General features: G+C 43.9%; 1 protein-coding gene across 1 annotated transcript in view; it reads right to left on the bottom strand.

The window, feature by feature from the left end:
• Nucleotides 1–17,260, bottom strand: part of RYR3 (ryanodine receptor 3) — a 381,491-nt gene that overhangs the window by 2,873 nt on the left and 361,358 nt on the right. The window contains exons 91-98 of the mRNA XM_024732458.1: nt 16,983–17,183; nt 13,738–13,868; nt 9,371–9,413; nt 8,760–8,887; nt 8,279–8,339; nt 7,863–8,009; nt 2,910–3,044; nt 1,191–1,347 (exon numbers count right to left, since the gene is read on the bottom strand). Of these exons, the coding sequence (XP_024588226.1) occupies nt 1,191–1,347; nt 2,910–3,044; nt 7,863–8,009; nt 8,279–8,339; nt 8,760–8,887; nt 9,371–9,413; nt 13,738–13,868; nt 16,983–17,183 (1,003 nt within the window). The remainder of the gene's footprint in view (nt 1–1,190; nt 1,348–2,909; nt 3,045–7,862; nt 8,010–8,278; nt 8,340–8,759; nt 8,888–9,370; nt 9,414–13,737; nt 13,869–16,982; nt 17,184–17,260) is intronic.

Here is a 17,260-nt window from a genome sequence, read left to right as displayed (position 1 = left end):
AAAAACACTTGTGTTTTCAAATGCTGAGTCCTGGCTAATGATTTCTCATGGTTCCTCTTACAACACCTCTCAGCAGTATTTGACGCTAACTATTCACTCTCTTTCTTGGACTCCTGGACTCTCTTTCTTGTCCTTCCTTCCTTGTCCTACTATTTTGCTTGGCTGTTCCCTTTCTGTCTTCCTTATCGGCTCTTCCTCTTCTAGTCCCTGAGGCACTGATATGTATCAGTCAGGGCTCCTCCTCAATTTCTTTGCTTTTCCTTTTGGGAAGTCTCTACGCCTACATCTTTGACCACCGCCACCAATGGATCCCATTTCTTTTATTTTTGTATTCATTAATATTTGTCTTGTGTGTCCTTATTGAATGTAATATTTCTATCCTATTCCATTCCTGACTTGTCTCTTGAAAGACCCATTACAGTAACTGCTTATTAGCCCTCAACGCCTGCACGATGTCTCATAGTACCTCACTCAACTCGGCATGACTCAAACTAAATCCATCACCCTCTTTCTCTAATTCCTGACAAGCTACTGACCAAAATACCACTACCTCTCCCCGCAAGGAAGGAAAACACATGTCACACTCTCACAGATCCTCTTCCTGCTGCTTCCCACCCCACTGCGTGGGAGGAAAATGATCAGGGCAGGAATCATGAGGATGTGGGGCAACACTAGCCAACGGAGATATTTAGGAAGCAGAATGAGACAGAAATGATCAACTCAGAGTGGGTAATGAAGGAGTGGGCGAGGGGAGTCCTCTGTAAGGATGCTCAAGTTTCCTGTATCAGTGCCTGGATGTATGTTTGCCTTTATATAGAGTAGACGTTCAAGAGATGTCTGTTGGGGCTTTCCTGGTGGCGCAGTGGTTGAGAGTCCGCCTGCCGATGCAGGGGACGCGGGTTCGTGCCCCGGTCCGGGAAGATCCCACATGCCACGGAGCGGCTGGGCCCGTGAGCCATGGCCACTGGGCCTGCGCATCCGGAGCCTGTGCTCCGCAGCGGGAGAGGCCACAGCGGTGAGAGCCCCGTGTACCGCAAAAAAAATAAAAAATAAAAAAATAAATGTCTGTTGAATTAACAGGTAAGCGACTGCATAAACCTCTTTACATAAAACAGTTAAGTCAGGTTCAGAAAGGCAAAGAGAATCAGATTGACTGAGCCCCATGCAGACGACATAACTGGCAAGCATACCTTGGATGATGGCCAGCAGGATGACAATGACAAAGAAGAAGAATGTAATGTCAAAGACGATGCGGTACATTTCGTACGGGTCCCCAGCGGGGTCTTCAATTTCATCGCCAATGCCACCTCCAGCTCTCACTCCCACATACATGTGGAACAGGTAACACTAGAGAAGAAAAATGATGGTGATTCAGGTAAAAGGCGCAGAGTTTTGTTTGTTTTTACAGAGATGGTCAGATCATTCATGTAATAAGATCAAAACATGACAGCCCTGAGGCAGGAGAAGGGTACTCTTCACAATAACACGTTAATGCTGCTAACTGTCCTCTCCACCCTCTGGTTAGGCTGGTGTCTATAAAGATGGAAAGATTGCTGTTCCACGTAGCCTTTAAAAGGTGTTTTTTGCTCTTTTCTTAAAAACAGTTTTGAACTCTTTGACACACACGTGAGAATTCACTCTAGATGTGTATAAGTTAAAAGAACTTTCTGCCCTGATGAGGATGGCCTATGCCAGATACGAGTTTTCTCTCACTTAATTTTCTTTTTTTTTTTTTTTTTTTTTTTTTTTTTGCGGTACGCGGGCCTCTCACTGCCGTGGCCTCTCCCGTTGTGGAGCACAGGCTCCGGACGCACAGGCCCAGCAGCCATGGCTCACGGGCCCATCCACTCCGCGGCACGCGGGATCCTCCCAGACCGGGGCACGAACCCGTGTCCCCTGCATTGGCAGGTGGACTCCCAACCACTGCGCCACCAGGGAAGCCCTCACTTAATTTTCAAGTGCCAGCCTGGACTTGGGGCCGGGCTACAGCCTCCGGGAAGAGGCCTCTCCCACTTGGCATCCTCCGCGCACCCGGGAGGGCGGGGCTCCCCGCAGAATCTCCTCCCAAGTGCCCGTGTGCTCCAGGTAGGCTCCTGGGCCAGGGCTCACAGAGCAGGCTGCCCTCTGTCTCTCCTCCTGACCGGCAGTGATGGCTTCGGGATGGGAGTGTGGAGGCAGTCTTGTGGCTGGTAAATCAAAAGCCAGTGGCAGCACGGAGCCCACGCTGGTCATACGGTTGCTCTCGTGCCTGTAGTGTTGCTGTCTCATGGGCTGCTTGCCCCAAGAAAACTCACGGAGAGTTTTTAGCCAAAAATCATATCTACTTTCTGGAGAAACGACCACAGGCGGGGGCAGGGGGACAGTGTACTGACACCTGTCTCTGATACACACATTCTTTTCCTGAAATCTGGTCATGATAAGCGTCTAGAGATGCTACTGCAGCTGTGCTGGCTCACCCTGCGCTGTGCCCTTCTAGGCCCGCAGGAGCCCCAGCCCCGCCCTGACCCAATCCTGCTGCTGACATTTTTCAGACGACATGGCTGTTCTGAAACAAGCCCCACTGGCTTGCTGAAATAAACGGAGCACCAGATTCATGGGACTTTGCTCCTAGCTCTCAGAGGCAAAGAATCAGAGTTTGACTTCCATGAGATACAGACACAGGTAACTCACGTCTTCGCCACACACAGATGTGGATGGATGGTGATCCGCTTAGCTGTGGGCTTCTCTTTCCACCTGCGCCCCGACAAGTGGTCTATTCCATCACTCCTGTCTTTCCAGGACCCACCTCCCTTTCGGATGAGACATCAGTGTTCTACTCTCATCTCTGTCCTGCTCTGTCTCCACTCTACCACTCTGCCCACAGCCCTTCTGTCCCAGCCACACCAGGTGACCCTACAGGGAATTCTCACCGTCATCATGTCATCACACTTCATGTCGGGCTCATCGTCGTCTTCACTTTTGTTGTAGAACTTGCGGAAGAAGTTGAACGCCACCACGGTATAGAGGTAAACCACCACGGCCAGGAGACCGACAGTCAGGACCAACTGGGAGCAGAAAGAGAGAGAGAGAGGGAAGAGGAGGTGGGTCTTCTCCACCTTGAAAGGTTGGTGGGAGACTCCAAGAAAACAGAGGAAAGGGGAAAGATGAGGGGTCTGGAACGAAGGCTGTCATACAGCAGGTGCCGAAGGAAAGCAAGATCACAGAGAGAAGCAGGCTTATTGGGAGAAAAGAGTGATGACTGGACTGTTACGGAACAAACTGTGTTCCCCCGGAATTCATATGTTGAAGCCCTAACCCCCAGTACCTCTGAAGGTGGCTGCACTTGGAGATAGGGCCTTTAAAGAGGTGATTTAATTAAAATGAGGCCATGAGGGTGGGCCCTGCTTCAATCTGACTGGTGTTCTTACAAGAGGAGGAGGTTAGGACTCAGAAGGAGAGATACCAGGTAGCCGTACGCATCGAAGGATAATCAAGTGAAAAAGCAGCAAGAGGCAGCCAGCTGCACGCCGAGCTACCCACACCTTGACCTTGGACTTCCAGCCTCCAGAACTGAGAGGAAATCAATGTCTGTTGTCTAAGCCCCCAGTGTTCGGCATTTTGTTAAGGCAGCCCGGGCAGACTAACAGCTGGGGTACTGCACGGGGCGCGTATAAGCTACACAGGGATTTAAGGACGAGAATGGTGACGGTGCTCTGAGGACGGTTACTTTGTTTTTTCACGGAGACAGCAGTGACCCAAGGCTTCAAGATGTCGCTTTCACTCTAACGCTGCTTTTATTTATTTGCTTATTTATTTCATTGAAGTAGAGTTGATTTACAATATCGTGTTAGTTTCAGGTGTACAGCGTAGTGATTCAGTTATACATATACACGTATCTATTCTTTTTCAAATTCTTTTCCCATTTAGGTTGTTACAAAATATTGAGTATAATTCCCTGTGCTATATACAGTAGGTCCTTGTCGTTTACTTATTTTATATATAGTAGTGTGTATATGTTAATCCCGAACTCCTAATTTATCCCTCCCTGCCCCGCTTTGGTAACCGTAAGTTCTAATGCTTCTAAAGAAACTACAAGAAATTAATATAACATTGTAAATCAGCTATACGTCAATAAAAAATTTTAAATATATATATATATACATATATGTATAACTGAGTCACTTTTCAGTACAGAAGAAATCAACACACATTGTAAATCAACTATACTTCAATAAAATTTTTTAAAAATTAAAAAAAAAAGAAACCACAGATTCCTTGGGCTCATGGGTATCCCTACATCACAATATTTCATAACTAACCATGAACTGGATAATTGTCACAGCTTTGAAGTTACTATAAGAATTATGATTGAGCAAAGTGACATTTTTCATAATGAAGAAACCTGCCTTGGACCTTTGCCAGGGTCATAGGGCCTGTTTGTTTCTCGGCTTTCAGAGGCACAATAAATGAGGACTACACAGGACCTGCTCATCGGGCCTATACCAGGGACTAGGTGCTGGGCTGGAGCTGTGAAGATCAACAACATAAAATCTTTCTTTGCCCTCAAGCTGCTACACAAAAGGGAGTGGGCATGATAAGTACCAGAACAGACATTCAGCAGCTTCTTGAACAATGAATTCAGTGACTTGAACCTTGGATAGCAGACCTCACGGAAAGCAGCCGGTTTCGAAAAAGAGAAAGAATGTGGGCTTTGCACCAAGGAACAAATGGGCTTGAATCTAAGTTCTGCCACTTAGCAGCTGTGTGCTCTTGGGTGAAATACTTAGCCTCTCTGAGCCTCAGTGCTCTTCTCTCTCAAGTGAGTGTAACACTTAACCTTATAGGGTGGTTGCCCAGCACACGGCACAAACTGGGCACATTTTTTTCTAACAATCTTGCCAGAGTTTAGTCGGCAAGCCCATATAAGAGATTCATTGTTTAATAAATGCTGGAGAGGGCGTGGAGAAAAGGGAACCCGCCTACACTGTTGGTAGGACTGTAAATTGATAGAGCTACTATGGAGAACAGTATGGAGGTTCCTTAAAAAACTAAAAACAGAATTACCTTATGACCCAGCAATCCCACTCCTAGGCATATACCCAGAGAAAACCATAATTCAAAAAGACACACGCACCCCAATATGCAGCACTATTTACAACAGCCAGGACGTGGAAGCCACCTAAATGCCCATCAACAGAGGAATGGGTAAAGAAGATGTGGCACATATATATACAATGGAATATTACTTGGCCATAAAAAAGAACAAAATAATGCCATTTGCAGCAACATGGATGGACCTAGAGACTGTCATACTGAGTGAAGTAAGTCAGACACAGAAAGACGAATATCGTATGATATTGCTCGTATGTGGAATCTAAAACAATGGGTACAAACGAACTTATTTACAAAACAGAAGTAGAGTCACAGATGTAGAAAACAAACTTATGCTTACCAGGGGATAAGGGGTGAGGGATAAATTGGGATATTGGGATTGACATATATACACTCCTATATATAAAACAGATAGCTAATAAGAACTTACTATATGGCACAGGGAACTCTACTCAACACTCTCTAAAGGCCTAAATGGGAAAAGAATCTAAAAAAGAGTGGATATATGTATACGCATAACTGATTCAATTTGCTGTACACCTGAAACTAATACAACATTAAATTGGGATATTGGGATTGACATATATACACTCCTATATATAAAATAGATAACTAATAAGAACTTACTATATGGCACAGGGAACTCTACTCAATACTCTCTAAAGGCCTAAATGGGAAAAGAATCTAAAAAAAGAGTGGATATATGTATACGCATAACTGATTCAATTTGCTGGACACCTGAAACTAATACAACATTGTAAATCAACTATACTCCAATAAAAATGGTTTTTTAATTAAAAGAAATTCATTGTTTAAACTTTTCATTTAAGGTACAGTTTTGTATAATGCCATTAAACCAAATCAATAAAATTTGAACTTTCTATATCTGAGTAAAGGGGAAGAAAAGAATTCTAAAAGAACAAATTGTAGAACTGGCATTCCATAAATCCCGTTTAGGGAAATGCCACCTTTATAGGATAAAACTTCCCAAGACACACATGGAAAAATAATACACAATGCCCTTTCTCCCAGGAACCTATAAGGAAGTATTTACCACTCTCTGAGCAAACATCTATATCACAGGTTCTGTTATTACCTCCCCAAACTTCAGCTTCTTGTATGTGGCAGCAAATTTCTATCTCTAGCTTTCCTCCATTGTTTTTAGTGTCAACTGAGAAACGAGCGCCACTACCAGAAGCCTAGAAGAAATAAGCCATCGTAATACCTGATGATCTAGCACCCTTTCGTTTTAGAACAATTAAAGGTTAATCTGACTTTTTTTCTGGTTGGAATTTTTAGTTTTTAAGGTGTACAATGTGATGATTTAATATATGCATACATTATAAAATGATCACCATGATCAAGTTAATTAACATATCCATCACCTCACACAGTTACCGCGTGTGTGTGTTTGCTGAGAACACTTAAGATCTACTCTCTTAGCAAATTTCAAGCATACAATACAGCATTTTAAACTGTAACCACCATGCTTTACATTAGATTCCCCGGAACTAATTTATTTAATAACTGAAAGTTTGTACTCTTTGACCAATGCTCCCCATTTCCCCCAACACACCCAGCTCCTGGTAACTACTGCTCTACTCTCTGGTTCTAGAAGTTTGCCCTTTTTATGATTCCCCATATAAGTGACACCATACAGTATTTGTCTTTCTGTGTCTGGCTTATTTCTCTTAGCATAATGCCCTCTAGGCTCATCTATATTGTTGCAAAAGGCAGAATTTCCTCTTTTTAAATGGCTGAATGATACTCTGTACGTTCATAACAAATTTTGTTTATCCATTCATCCACTGATGGACACAGGTTGTTTCCATATCTTGGCTATTGGGAATAATGCTGCTATGAACATGGGAATATAGGTATCTCTTTGAGATACTGATTTCATCTCCTTCAGATATATATACCCAGAAGTGCGACTGCTGGATCATATGGCAGTTCTATACTTAATTTTTTGAGGAACTGCCATACTGTCTCCCCTAATGGCTGTTCCAAGCTGGGTACATATTAACTCCTTTCTTTTCTCCCTTCTCCTGTAAAGATTTAGAGATGTGAGGGAACATGTCTCATTCACGGATTTGCACTTAATGAGGAATAAAATGCTAGGGAGTTTGAATTTGTTCACAGGAAGAGCCATTAGAGGACTTTAATCAAGGGATTGACCCTGACAATTCTGTAGAAGACAGACTAGATATTGATGAGACTGGATGTAGAGCAATGACTATATAGGTATATATAGAAATTGCACACATACATGTATATAACATATATAGCTATATATGTCTACCTATGTACACAGATAGCTGTATATATGTGTATATATGTATAGATCTATATATATATATCTAAGTCATTGGTCCTTTTTTTTTTTTTTGGCTGCATTGGGTCTTCATGGCTGCACGCGGGCCTTCTCTAACTGATGCAAGCGGGGGCTACTTTTGGTTGCGATGCATGGGCTTCTCATTGCGGTGGCTTCTCTTGTTGCAGAGCACGGGCTCTAGGTGCATGGGCCTTGGGAATTGTGGCACGTGGACCCAGCAGCTGTGGCTCGCGGGCTCCAGAGCTTAGGCTCAGTAGTTGTGGCACACGCGCTTAGTTGCTCCGCGCCATGTGGGATCCTCCCTGGCCAGGGCTCGAACCTGCGTCCCCTGAGTTGGCAGGAGTGTTCTCAACGACTGCGCCACCAGGGAAGCCCACTAGTTCTTTCCTAACCATATCTAGGTCCCTCCCGTTCTGCAGCAGTATAAACCCCATACCTGTTTGCCATTGTGAGTGACAGATGACAGAATAGTCCTCAGAGTCTTGAAGCCCATCGCGATATCCAGCAGATGAGCAGCGAAGAAGAAGTTGTTGTAGTGGCCCAGGACTGACATGGTCGTGTACCAGGCGAGGTAGAGAAAGGACTGTGGAAATGGAAGGAATTGAGCAGCTTTTCAGGCATTCAGGGGACTGAGGTGCTTTGAGCTGGCCCAAGAATTGCCAAGTCAAGCCCCATCTGCCTCATACTACTGCACAAGAGAGAAGTGTCCCCCCAGCACCCTAGGGCCCTCTGTCTTCGCCCAGCACTCCCTGCGTCTTCCTGAGCCGCCTCCATAGCTTGTTTCTTTGTGGCATCTAATGACATCCCTGGACTTGGGGCACAGAATTTTGCTTTCCCAGATGCCATACTTACATTGTCAGTAAAAACAACTCCCAGCTTCCAGATATGGTACTTCATGTCGATGGAACTTAGCCTAAAGGGGAACAAATCATTTCAAAACTTAAAAATGTCAAGATTTAGTTAAGTGTTTAATAAGGGGAAAAAATGAATTTTTTTCTCTCTTGGGTTTAATAACCTAAATACAGCTCTGAGCTTTATCAAGTTGTATGTGTTCACCATGAGAATGAGAGTGGCTGAATCGCACACCCTGAAATTTTAATTAGTCTTTCTCTTTCAGCTCTATTAGGCATAAAGGCTGATAAGTCTTTCAATTTTTTTTAAAGCAGTGCTCTCCCTCCCGTATTTTAGAACCTAGAAGAAACACTTAGGCGAGACCAGAGTCTAAGACAGCGAAGACATGACTGTAAGCTTTCCCTGTAGCACAGGGAAGAGGACTGGAAAGATAAAGGGTCTAGTCAGCCAGACTTTGGGATTTAACTCCTAAGCTCTGTACCATGACACCAGGGAGGCTGCCTCTGCTTTGGTCTCTTCTACTGGGCTAAAGTCGAGGGCATTTTTGTCCAACCCCAGGAGTTCAGCAATGCGTTCTGCTCCGTAGAGATCTCCATACTTGTTGATCACCTAAAGCAGAGAGGAGGACAGGGTGAGCTCAGGCCGTGCATCACCACCAATGTTTTCTCCAGCCCCAGTGCCGTCAGAGCTGTGTTATGCTCTGGGCTCTTCCAAGGGGTTGATAAAGACATGAGTCAAAATGCAAAAGGAAAATAAAGAGAAAAAAATAACCTCCAGAGAAAACAGAAGTGATAAAGACAATTAAGTGAAATCTGCTTTTCTAGCTATCATTTAGGAGGAGAGAAAAAACCTAGTATGTAGAAAACAGTGATTTTGTTAAGCTGATTAAGGCAGATGAGTATAGGAACTAAGCCCCAAACCTACATGCGTTCATATAAAACCCCTTCTGTGGCTTACTTTTCTCGAGATACCATCATAAAAGCATCATTACATTTATTCATGTTTGTATACGGAGAACTTAAAAAAACAATCTACATTTCTTTGGAGGTCATGGAATTTACTCCCCCTGCCCCGCCCCCCAACAAGGCATACCTTTCTCTTTACAAACTTGTCCCAGTAGTTATTAGGAAAAGATCTGAAGAAGAAAACGAAAGAGGGAGATTCTTAACATCAAGGCAAGCACATCAAGAAACTTTGCAGTTTGAGTGTCTGGACCTGTGATCTTTTGGGGTTTTGTCCTGCTCATTGAAGAATTCAAGACTTGATTGAAGTTCAGAGTCACTGCAGGTCTGATTTCTGGTTTCACTGCTTTGCGGTGAGTTCTGAAACACTTAGAAAGCTCCTTTGCATTTTCTACTTCAAAATTATGGTTAAGAGCCAGGAATCGTGATGACAGACTAGCTAGAGGCAGGGATATGTGTCTTGAGCTCAGTGTAACTAGAAACCAAACCCTGCAGGAAACACATGCATTCAACCTTCCTTCACTGAGTGCCCACTTTATGGCAGTAACTGGGGTAGGTGCTGGGGACACGGTGGTGGGAGGTGTAGACAAGGTCCCTAACTATGAAGTTTCCAGTCTGGAAATCACCGTTAGTTAATTTACGTGGGGGTTTTCTTAATGGAGTGCTCTTCTGCTCTGTTCTCCATTCCTGCATAACTCCTGTGGGGTGTGCTTTTCCCCGGGAATGGGATCCCTTCTCTCCTTTGGAGGTAGTTCCTATGCCATCCCAACCTTAACCCCACAGAGGGAACGGCTTTCTTCTGGTAGGTAGCTAGTACCAGCTCCACTGCAAATACCTTCTTATTGCTAAAGTCAAGAAATAACTGTTACTTTCAGGTATGTTGGCAGAAACCATTTAAAGTATTTTGCTCCCCTCCAGAATGATCAGTCCTTCCTGAGAGGTTCCTTGGAAGTCTAGTTTGCAGCCAAGGAACCTCTGGCCCTTGGTGCAAACATTCTTACTTCTGTTTTCCTTCATGTGTAAATCGTTCTTGTTTGTTAGCTCTGGAACACAACAGTCCCCTATGCTATAGAGGCCGCCCAAGTTGGTGATGAGGAAGGAGGGCCTCCCTCTGTTCGTGGACCTCTCAGAAGAATAACCCTGAGCAACTGGCACCTCTCTTACAACAGGGTGGCAATCTTTAAACAAAACAAAAAATTTTTTTGGATATTTAAAGCAGTCTTGGTCTTTTTTTTTTAAGATTTTTTTTGGGATGTGCACCGTTTTTAAAGCTTTATTGAATTTGTTACAACATGGCTCCTGTTTTGCTTTTCTGGCCTCGAGGCGTGTGGGACCTTAGTTCCCCCGACCAGGGATCGAACACGCACCCCCTGTACTGGAAGGCGAAGTCATAACCACTGGACTGCCAGCGAAGTCCCCAGCAGTCTTGGTCTTAAACATCCAAATGCCACCTAAAAACAAAGCAAACGCTAATAGATTTTATCTACGGGGGATGGAAGTAATTATTTTGACCTCCTTCTTTGTCCATTATTCTGCTACTTGATTTTTTTCATGAATGGTATTTAGAATCCAAAAAGTGGAAAATTCCACAAGTGATCCTGAAGGGCCAGTGACTAAAGGCTGTGGTCAAGACCCTTTCACAGATGTGATCTCACTTTGATCTGAATAGTCTTGTCTCCTGACCAGGTATGTAAGCTCCTTCAAGGTCGAAGCCATAATTCCACTTGGTAATATTCCTTTAAGTGTGGGGTAGGCCAAGAACCTTCAGAAGGGAAATGCATAAGTAAGTGACAGATCTATATATGAAGGGTCAAGAAAAACAACATAAGCTGCTCACCTCTTAGAAACCAGCAGAATGCGCAATGAGATGCTATTACACACCTACCAGATGAGCAAAGTTATCTGAGGATAACAAGTGCTGACAAGGAGGCAGAGAAGCAGGAATGCTCACAGGGTGCTGGTTTAATGTAAATGGGGACAAACATTTGCATATCCTACTATGCAGCAAGTTCGTCTCCTGCTACCTACTCCAGAGAAACTCTTTTATTTGTGCACCAGGTATAAAAATACTCCTTACAGCACTGTTTCCAACAGACCCGAGTGGGAAACAGTTGAAATAGCCACGGTCATGAAAATGGATAAATGCACAATAATATACTCCTAATGGAAAATGCTACAGTTTTGAAAATGACCAACTCGGGCCACACATATCAACGTATTCAACTGATGAGTTCTTGAAGAGGGTGCTGAACAGAAGATTCAAATGACAGTACGATGCATATAGTATAACTCCATGTATACGAAGCTCAAAACTAGTTAAGATGAAACCATGTATCTAGGGACACATACCTAAGTGGTAACACTATAAACTAAGGCAAAAGAATGGATAGCACTAAAGTCAGGAGGGTGGTTAGCTCGGGTCCGGGGAGGATCTGGGCCAGAGAGGATAACGTCTGGGACCTGTCAAGGTTTTCAGCGATGTTCCGGTTTCGAAGCTTTGTAGTTCATTTTATCACTGTACTTTAAAATATACGTTTTTATGTTTTCTTCTATATGTGTATTTAACAATACAAAAATAAAATGAAAATGAAAGCTCTCCATGACATATAGTTAGCTCAAAAAAGAGCAGGTTACAAAGCACTACATGTACAACGATGCCGTTATCGTGAAGGAATAAAAGAAGTTCATTGATCTGAATGTTTTAAAACAGCTGTTTTTCTTATACATGCGTTTCCCTATTCACGGGCATTTCAGCCACTTCAATTAAACGTCAGCAACTGTCCTTGTTAAGACAGTTTAGTGTTCTTGTCTCATTACCTCCTCAGAATAAACTTCCAGAAACTGAACTGCGTTCTTCCTGGGACTTGTAGGCTGTATCACCTTGTGCCACAGACACAAGCGTTACGGATGATTACAGAAAGCTTACCAAGGGATGAGATTATTTGATATTCAAACTTTCTATACTATAATAACAAAGGGTCAGAAATAAGTCTTAGTAGTTTCCCTTATTCTTCCTTAAAAGTGAGGAGATTGGCAGTGACCTGCAGGTCTAAACAAGCTTTTGATTTTGCCTGCTCACACCTTTTTTTTCCCCCGAAGAGAGGAGTGTTCCCTTTCTCGGGACTATTAAAAAAAGCTCAGCGGTGCCTGTGTAGAGCTGCCTCTCTCAATTTGCCTAACCATCTTTGAATAAGTGGAATTTTCTTGCTGCAGGGGTCAGGGTGGTTGTTTCTAGATGTGCATATTTTATTGGCACAGCCGAGAGAGTCAACAGTCATCTTTGTTTACATATTCAGCCCTATTTCATGACTTTTCTTTCATCCCATTAATTTATCTCGCAACTCTCATTTCCCCGTTGTGAATACACCGGCGTTAGAGCATCACCTTTGCTCATGGTGATGGTCATTTTCTTCCTAAATTTTTATTGTGGTAAAATACACATAACTTAAAATTTACAATCTTAATCATTTGGCTATAATCCCTGTGTTGTACAATATATCCTTGTAGTTTATTTTATACCTAATCGTTTATACCTCTTAATCCCCGTCCCTATATCGCCCCTTCTCCCTTCCCTCTCCCCGCTGGTAACCACTGGTTTGTTCTCTGTATCAGTGAGTCTGCTTCTTTTTTGTTACATTCTCTATATTATAGTTTTTAGATTCCACAGATAAGTGATATCATATGGTATTTGTCTTTCTCTGACTTATTGGTGATGGCCATTTTTCTTTAACAGGGAAAGGGAATAACGAACAGCCATCAAGCACGTGACAATCCATTCACGAGGCCTCCCAGGACTGCAGGCGGTGGTATTCTCATCCCTCTATTAATGAAGAGGAAACTCAGGTTTACAAAACCTGATTCCCTCGCCCTAGGTCACGGGTGTCTACGTTATAAAGCTGACTCAGTATTCTACCTCTTTGCCTCTAGAATCAATGCTTGTCTCCACCACGTTAGCACTGGCACACGTGCCTACCAAGAAGGCAGGCTTCACCCCACGGGTCCTAACATCCCCACCCAGATGGGCCTATTTTAACTGCCCATGGAACTGCCTATCAAATTATATTGGGAGGAGTTCTAGTACCAACCAGGCTATTTGTTTAGGGAGAAGCCTTCAGAGATGGTGCTGTCACAGGGCTGCTGTGCCATCTGGGGACTCCGGAGAAGCTGATCAGCTCGATCACCGAAACCCCGGGCCAGGGGAACACTGTACGACTCGAACGTGGAAAACTAGATTAAGTAGTGTTGCGCTGGGCCATCTGGCCTTAATTAAAAATGCTCAGCGCTTTCTGATAATATCCTCTGTCCCCCATTAAATGCATAGGGATACGTATAACTGTTGGAGGCACAACAGGCTACTTTGTGAAAAGGCAGGGGAGAAAACAAGTCCCAGAAACCAAAGCAAGGCTTATATTACTCAGTCTCCAGGGCTGCTGAAGAAGGTACTATCCTGTTTACAGTAGAAACTCCGTTTTCTTTTTGGGGTGGGGGGAAACTTACGGTGTGTTGATTACCAAGCGATCCCATTGCCCCTTGATGTCATCTTCAGAAGGCTGTTCGGTGATATACAGGCCATCAAACTCCAGCTTCCTGGCAATTTCTTTTTCTCTTTTGAATACCACCAAAGGAACCTAGGAGTGGGAAGACACTGGTTACTCAGAGAAGGCTTTCTAATGAAAGCATCCTCTCCCACGCGTATCTCACAAATTGGCCTTCCAACTTCAGGGCAGCAAACTCTTTGTAGTGGGATTCTTAGGGTGCCTAGTTGTGGGTCCAAAGCCAAAGAAATCACTTCTCAGTCCTCTGGCTCACACACCTCCCTCTCCAAAGCTGATATGAGTTGGGTCATCCTTTAAACAGCTGACAGTATTACAAACTGTGGACTTCTTGACCCGTCCTGGTAAGAAGACCATATTTAGATGAATCACAGGGCCGAGTGACTTAGGTCTCCTAAAACACTTAGGCTGGAGGTAAACCAAGACTTAGAAAGCATAATAAACTATTCTAGAATATATTGGACAGCTGCAGAAATACGATGAAGAGTTCCCACCCCCTTCAATGGCTAGGGTCATACTCATGTCATGTCTTTGAATTCTGATTAATGAAATATGGCTTAACGGTTACAATGAGAGGATTCACTGGGCTCTGTGCATAGTCTTTTGCTATTGAAGTTTTCTTCCTGACATTCCTTCCGAGAAGAGCTCCTGCCTGGCACACTTATTTGTTCCCTACCATCGTTTCCCATTCTCTTATAGTTATGACTGCTTCTAGCCTACACATGGTGGCATGGTTCTAAAGACCTATCACAAAAGCAGTACATACACAGAAAATGCTGGGAAGATAATCCACTTGCTCCAACCATCGCCAGACACACACACACTTCAGATAAGGGACAGAATGAGCAAGGTCAGAGGATACGACTGGAATCCCAGGAAATGAGAAGGCAGAAAAGCCAGAGCTCCACTAGCCAGAAAAGCTTAACTCAGACAGAGCTAGGGCTTCTCATCCACCTGGGAAGCTACTGGTTACTTGGCAACATCCCTGAGACCTTGGTCTCCAAACTGTTTCTTCTAATAACTCCCTCTCAAATCTCATGATATCCGTACAACCCACGCTGCTCCTTTATTTCCAAGACAAAAAGGCAAAATTTAGATAATGGTTCGTAAAGAGTTACTGCTTACCCTTTTTCTTCCTCCCTTAATTATTTATTTTTTTATTTTTAAAATGTATTTCACTGAAGTATAGTTGATTTACAATGTTGTGTTAGTTTCTGGTATATAGCAAAGTGACTCAGTTATACATACATGTACCTTCTTTTTCATATTCGTTTCCATTATGGTTTATCACAGGATATTGAATATAGTTCCTGCTTACCCTTTTGTTTTAAACAAGGCAACAACACTGAGGAAATAAAAGAATCATGACAGGAAGGTGACAAAGGCTACTAATGAACATTGCACACTGCAGAATCAGTGCCTGGTGTTGGTTCATGGATCACGTGGGAGGGGAAGCAGGGAAAGCCACCCTGACTAGTGTCTGCTGTATGTCACGGTGACTCTCAATTACAATAATAATATCAAGTACTGATCACTGGGATTTGAAGCATTCTCTGTCAATCTTTTAGGAATTTGTATTCCCTCGTAAGTACAACTTCCACATTTGTATTCCCTAGATAGTGTTTATTTTTGTTTTCTCTAGGTTACCTGTACCCTAGCCGACAAGCTGAGCTCTAGATGGTGAACTAAGGAATAGTAGCAAACATGCTCTAATGTTTACTACGTCTGGCTCTGAGTATTTTACACATGTTAATTCATTTAATCCTCCCTTTAGCAACTTTAGCGGTTGGTGTTATTATTATCATAGTCATTTTTTTTTGCAGATGAGGAAACAGAGGAATGGCCAGGTTAAGTGGCGGAGCTGTGGGTCCAACCCCAGAGGCCAGGCTCCAGAATCCATTCTTTCATTGTTACAGTGGAGGCCTCAGGGCAGTTTAGGACACATGGTCTCTCCAGTAGAGCAGCTGGACTTCCTAAGTGATACTGCAGTCCACTGGGGGAAGTGAGAGCCACAAGGATAGGAGAAGACTTCCTGGACTCTTCTCAGGGAAAAGGTGGCTTGGTATAGGGCCAAGGAAACTTCCTACTTAAGAGACGTAAGAAAAAATGTAATGAGAAAAAACAATTGTGGTGTATGTAGTAGAAACAGAACTGGACTTGGAACACCTAAAACAGAATGACTGAAGATTGACATAACCATAGCAGTGTCTGAAGATGGTCCCAGAGAACCACATCTCCTGCTATTCATGCCCTTGTGTAGCCCCCTTCACCCTCTGTGCAACAGTGAATGTTGGCTGGCCCTGTGACTTGCCTGAATCAACAGAATGTGGTAGAAATGGCACCTTGCCAGTTCTGGGCCTAAGCCTTAAGAAGGTCTAGCAGCTTCCATTTGTGCTCTTTTTTGGACACCCAAGCCATCATGTGCAAGAAGTCCGGCTACCCAGCTGGAGAGAGCATGTGAAGAGACCACATGGAAAGGGAGATGCCCTGAGTCTACAAGGAGGGGGAGAGAGGCCCAGCTACCCCAACTGAGCCCAGCCTTCCAGCTGTTCCCTTGCCAACGTGCATGGGCCGTCTTGAACAGTAGCCCATCTGAGCTCCCAGCTGGTTGCTGATGTGACCACTTGTACAGGGAGCAGAGGAACCGCTCTAATGTGCCCAGGCAGACACAGAATCAGAGAGAAAATGGTTATCATTTTAAGCCATTGAATTCTGGGGGGTGATTTGTTATGCAGCGATAGGACAACGGAAACAGTAACTCATCTCAGATAGCTAAGACCTGATAATTTCTGAAAGGTGAAAAGCATTTTTATAAAAATTTCAACATAAATTCAAAGGTGAGAAGAGCCCCTCATTACCAGCTCCATGCGTGACTTAGCCCGACGATTTGGATTCTATGCAATGTCACAAGGGGTGGCTGAAGTGAGACTCCTGGACCAAGGCTTCTCAAACCAGAGTGTGAATACAGATCACCTGCGGATCATGTTCACTGCAGGTTCTGATTTAAAAGGCTTGGGTAGGGGGCAAGAGTCTGCAATTTTAACCCGCTCCTGGGTGGTGCCCAGGCTGCGGCTTCACCAACCTTAGGCCATTAGTCTAAAGTCTTAGAGAACAAAGGGCTGGCTGGGTTCAAAGATGATGCTTCTTCCCCAAGGAGTCTGATTACATTCAGAGTGGCTGGCGACTTACCTTCAGGCAGTAATAGCCCACCACGCAGACTAAAGAAATGATGGTGTGGATAACGGCCAGGGCTCGCAATGTTGGCGCCATATATCCAGTGCTCTCCTGCAGGACAAAGAATACCACTGCTTCTTCCTCTTCCTCATCATTAAAGGAATTCCACAGGTTTGCAATGTCTTCTGTCTCTTCTTCTAAAGGTTCCTCGGTGACCTGGCCCAAAACACACACTCTCTTAGAAACACCGGAAAGACCTCCGCCACTGGGCTCTCCCCACATATTTTATACTG

Source organism: Neophocaena asiaeorientalis, unplaced genomic scaffold, assembly GCF_003031525.2.
Source record: "Neophocaena asiaeorientalis asiaeorientalis breed wild unplaced genomic scaffold, Neophocaena_asiaeorientalis_V1.1 scaffold119, whole genome shotgun sequence".
In the NCBI taxonomy this organism is placed as follows: Eukaryota; Metazoa; Chordata; class Mammalia; order Artiodactyla; family Phocoenidae; genus Neophocaena; species Neophocaena asiaeorientalis.
The sequence above is the reverse complement of the archived record's forward strand: the minus strand, read 5'-3'. Positions and strand labels throughout refer to the sequence as shown.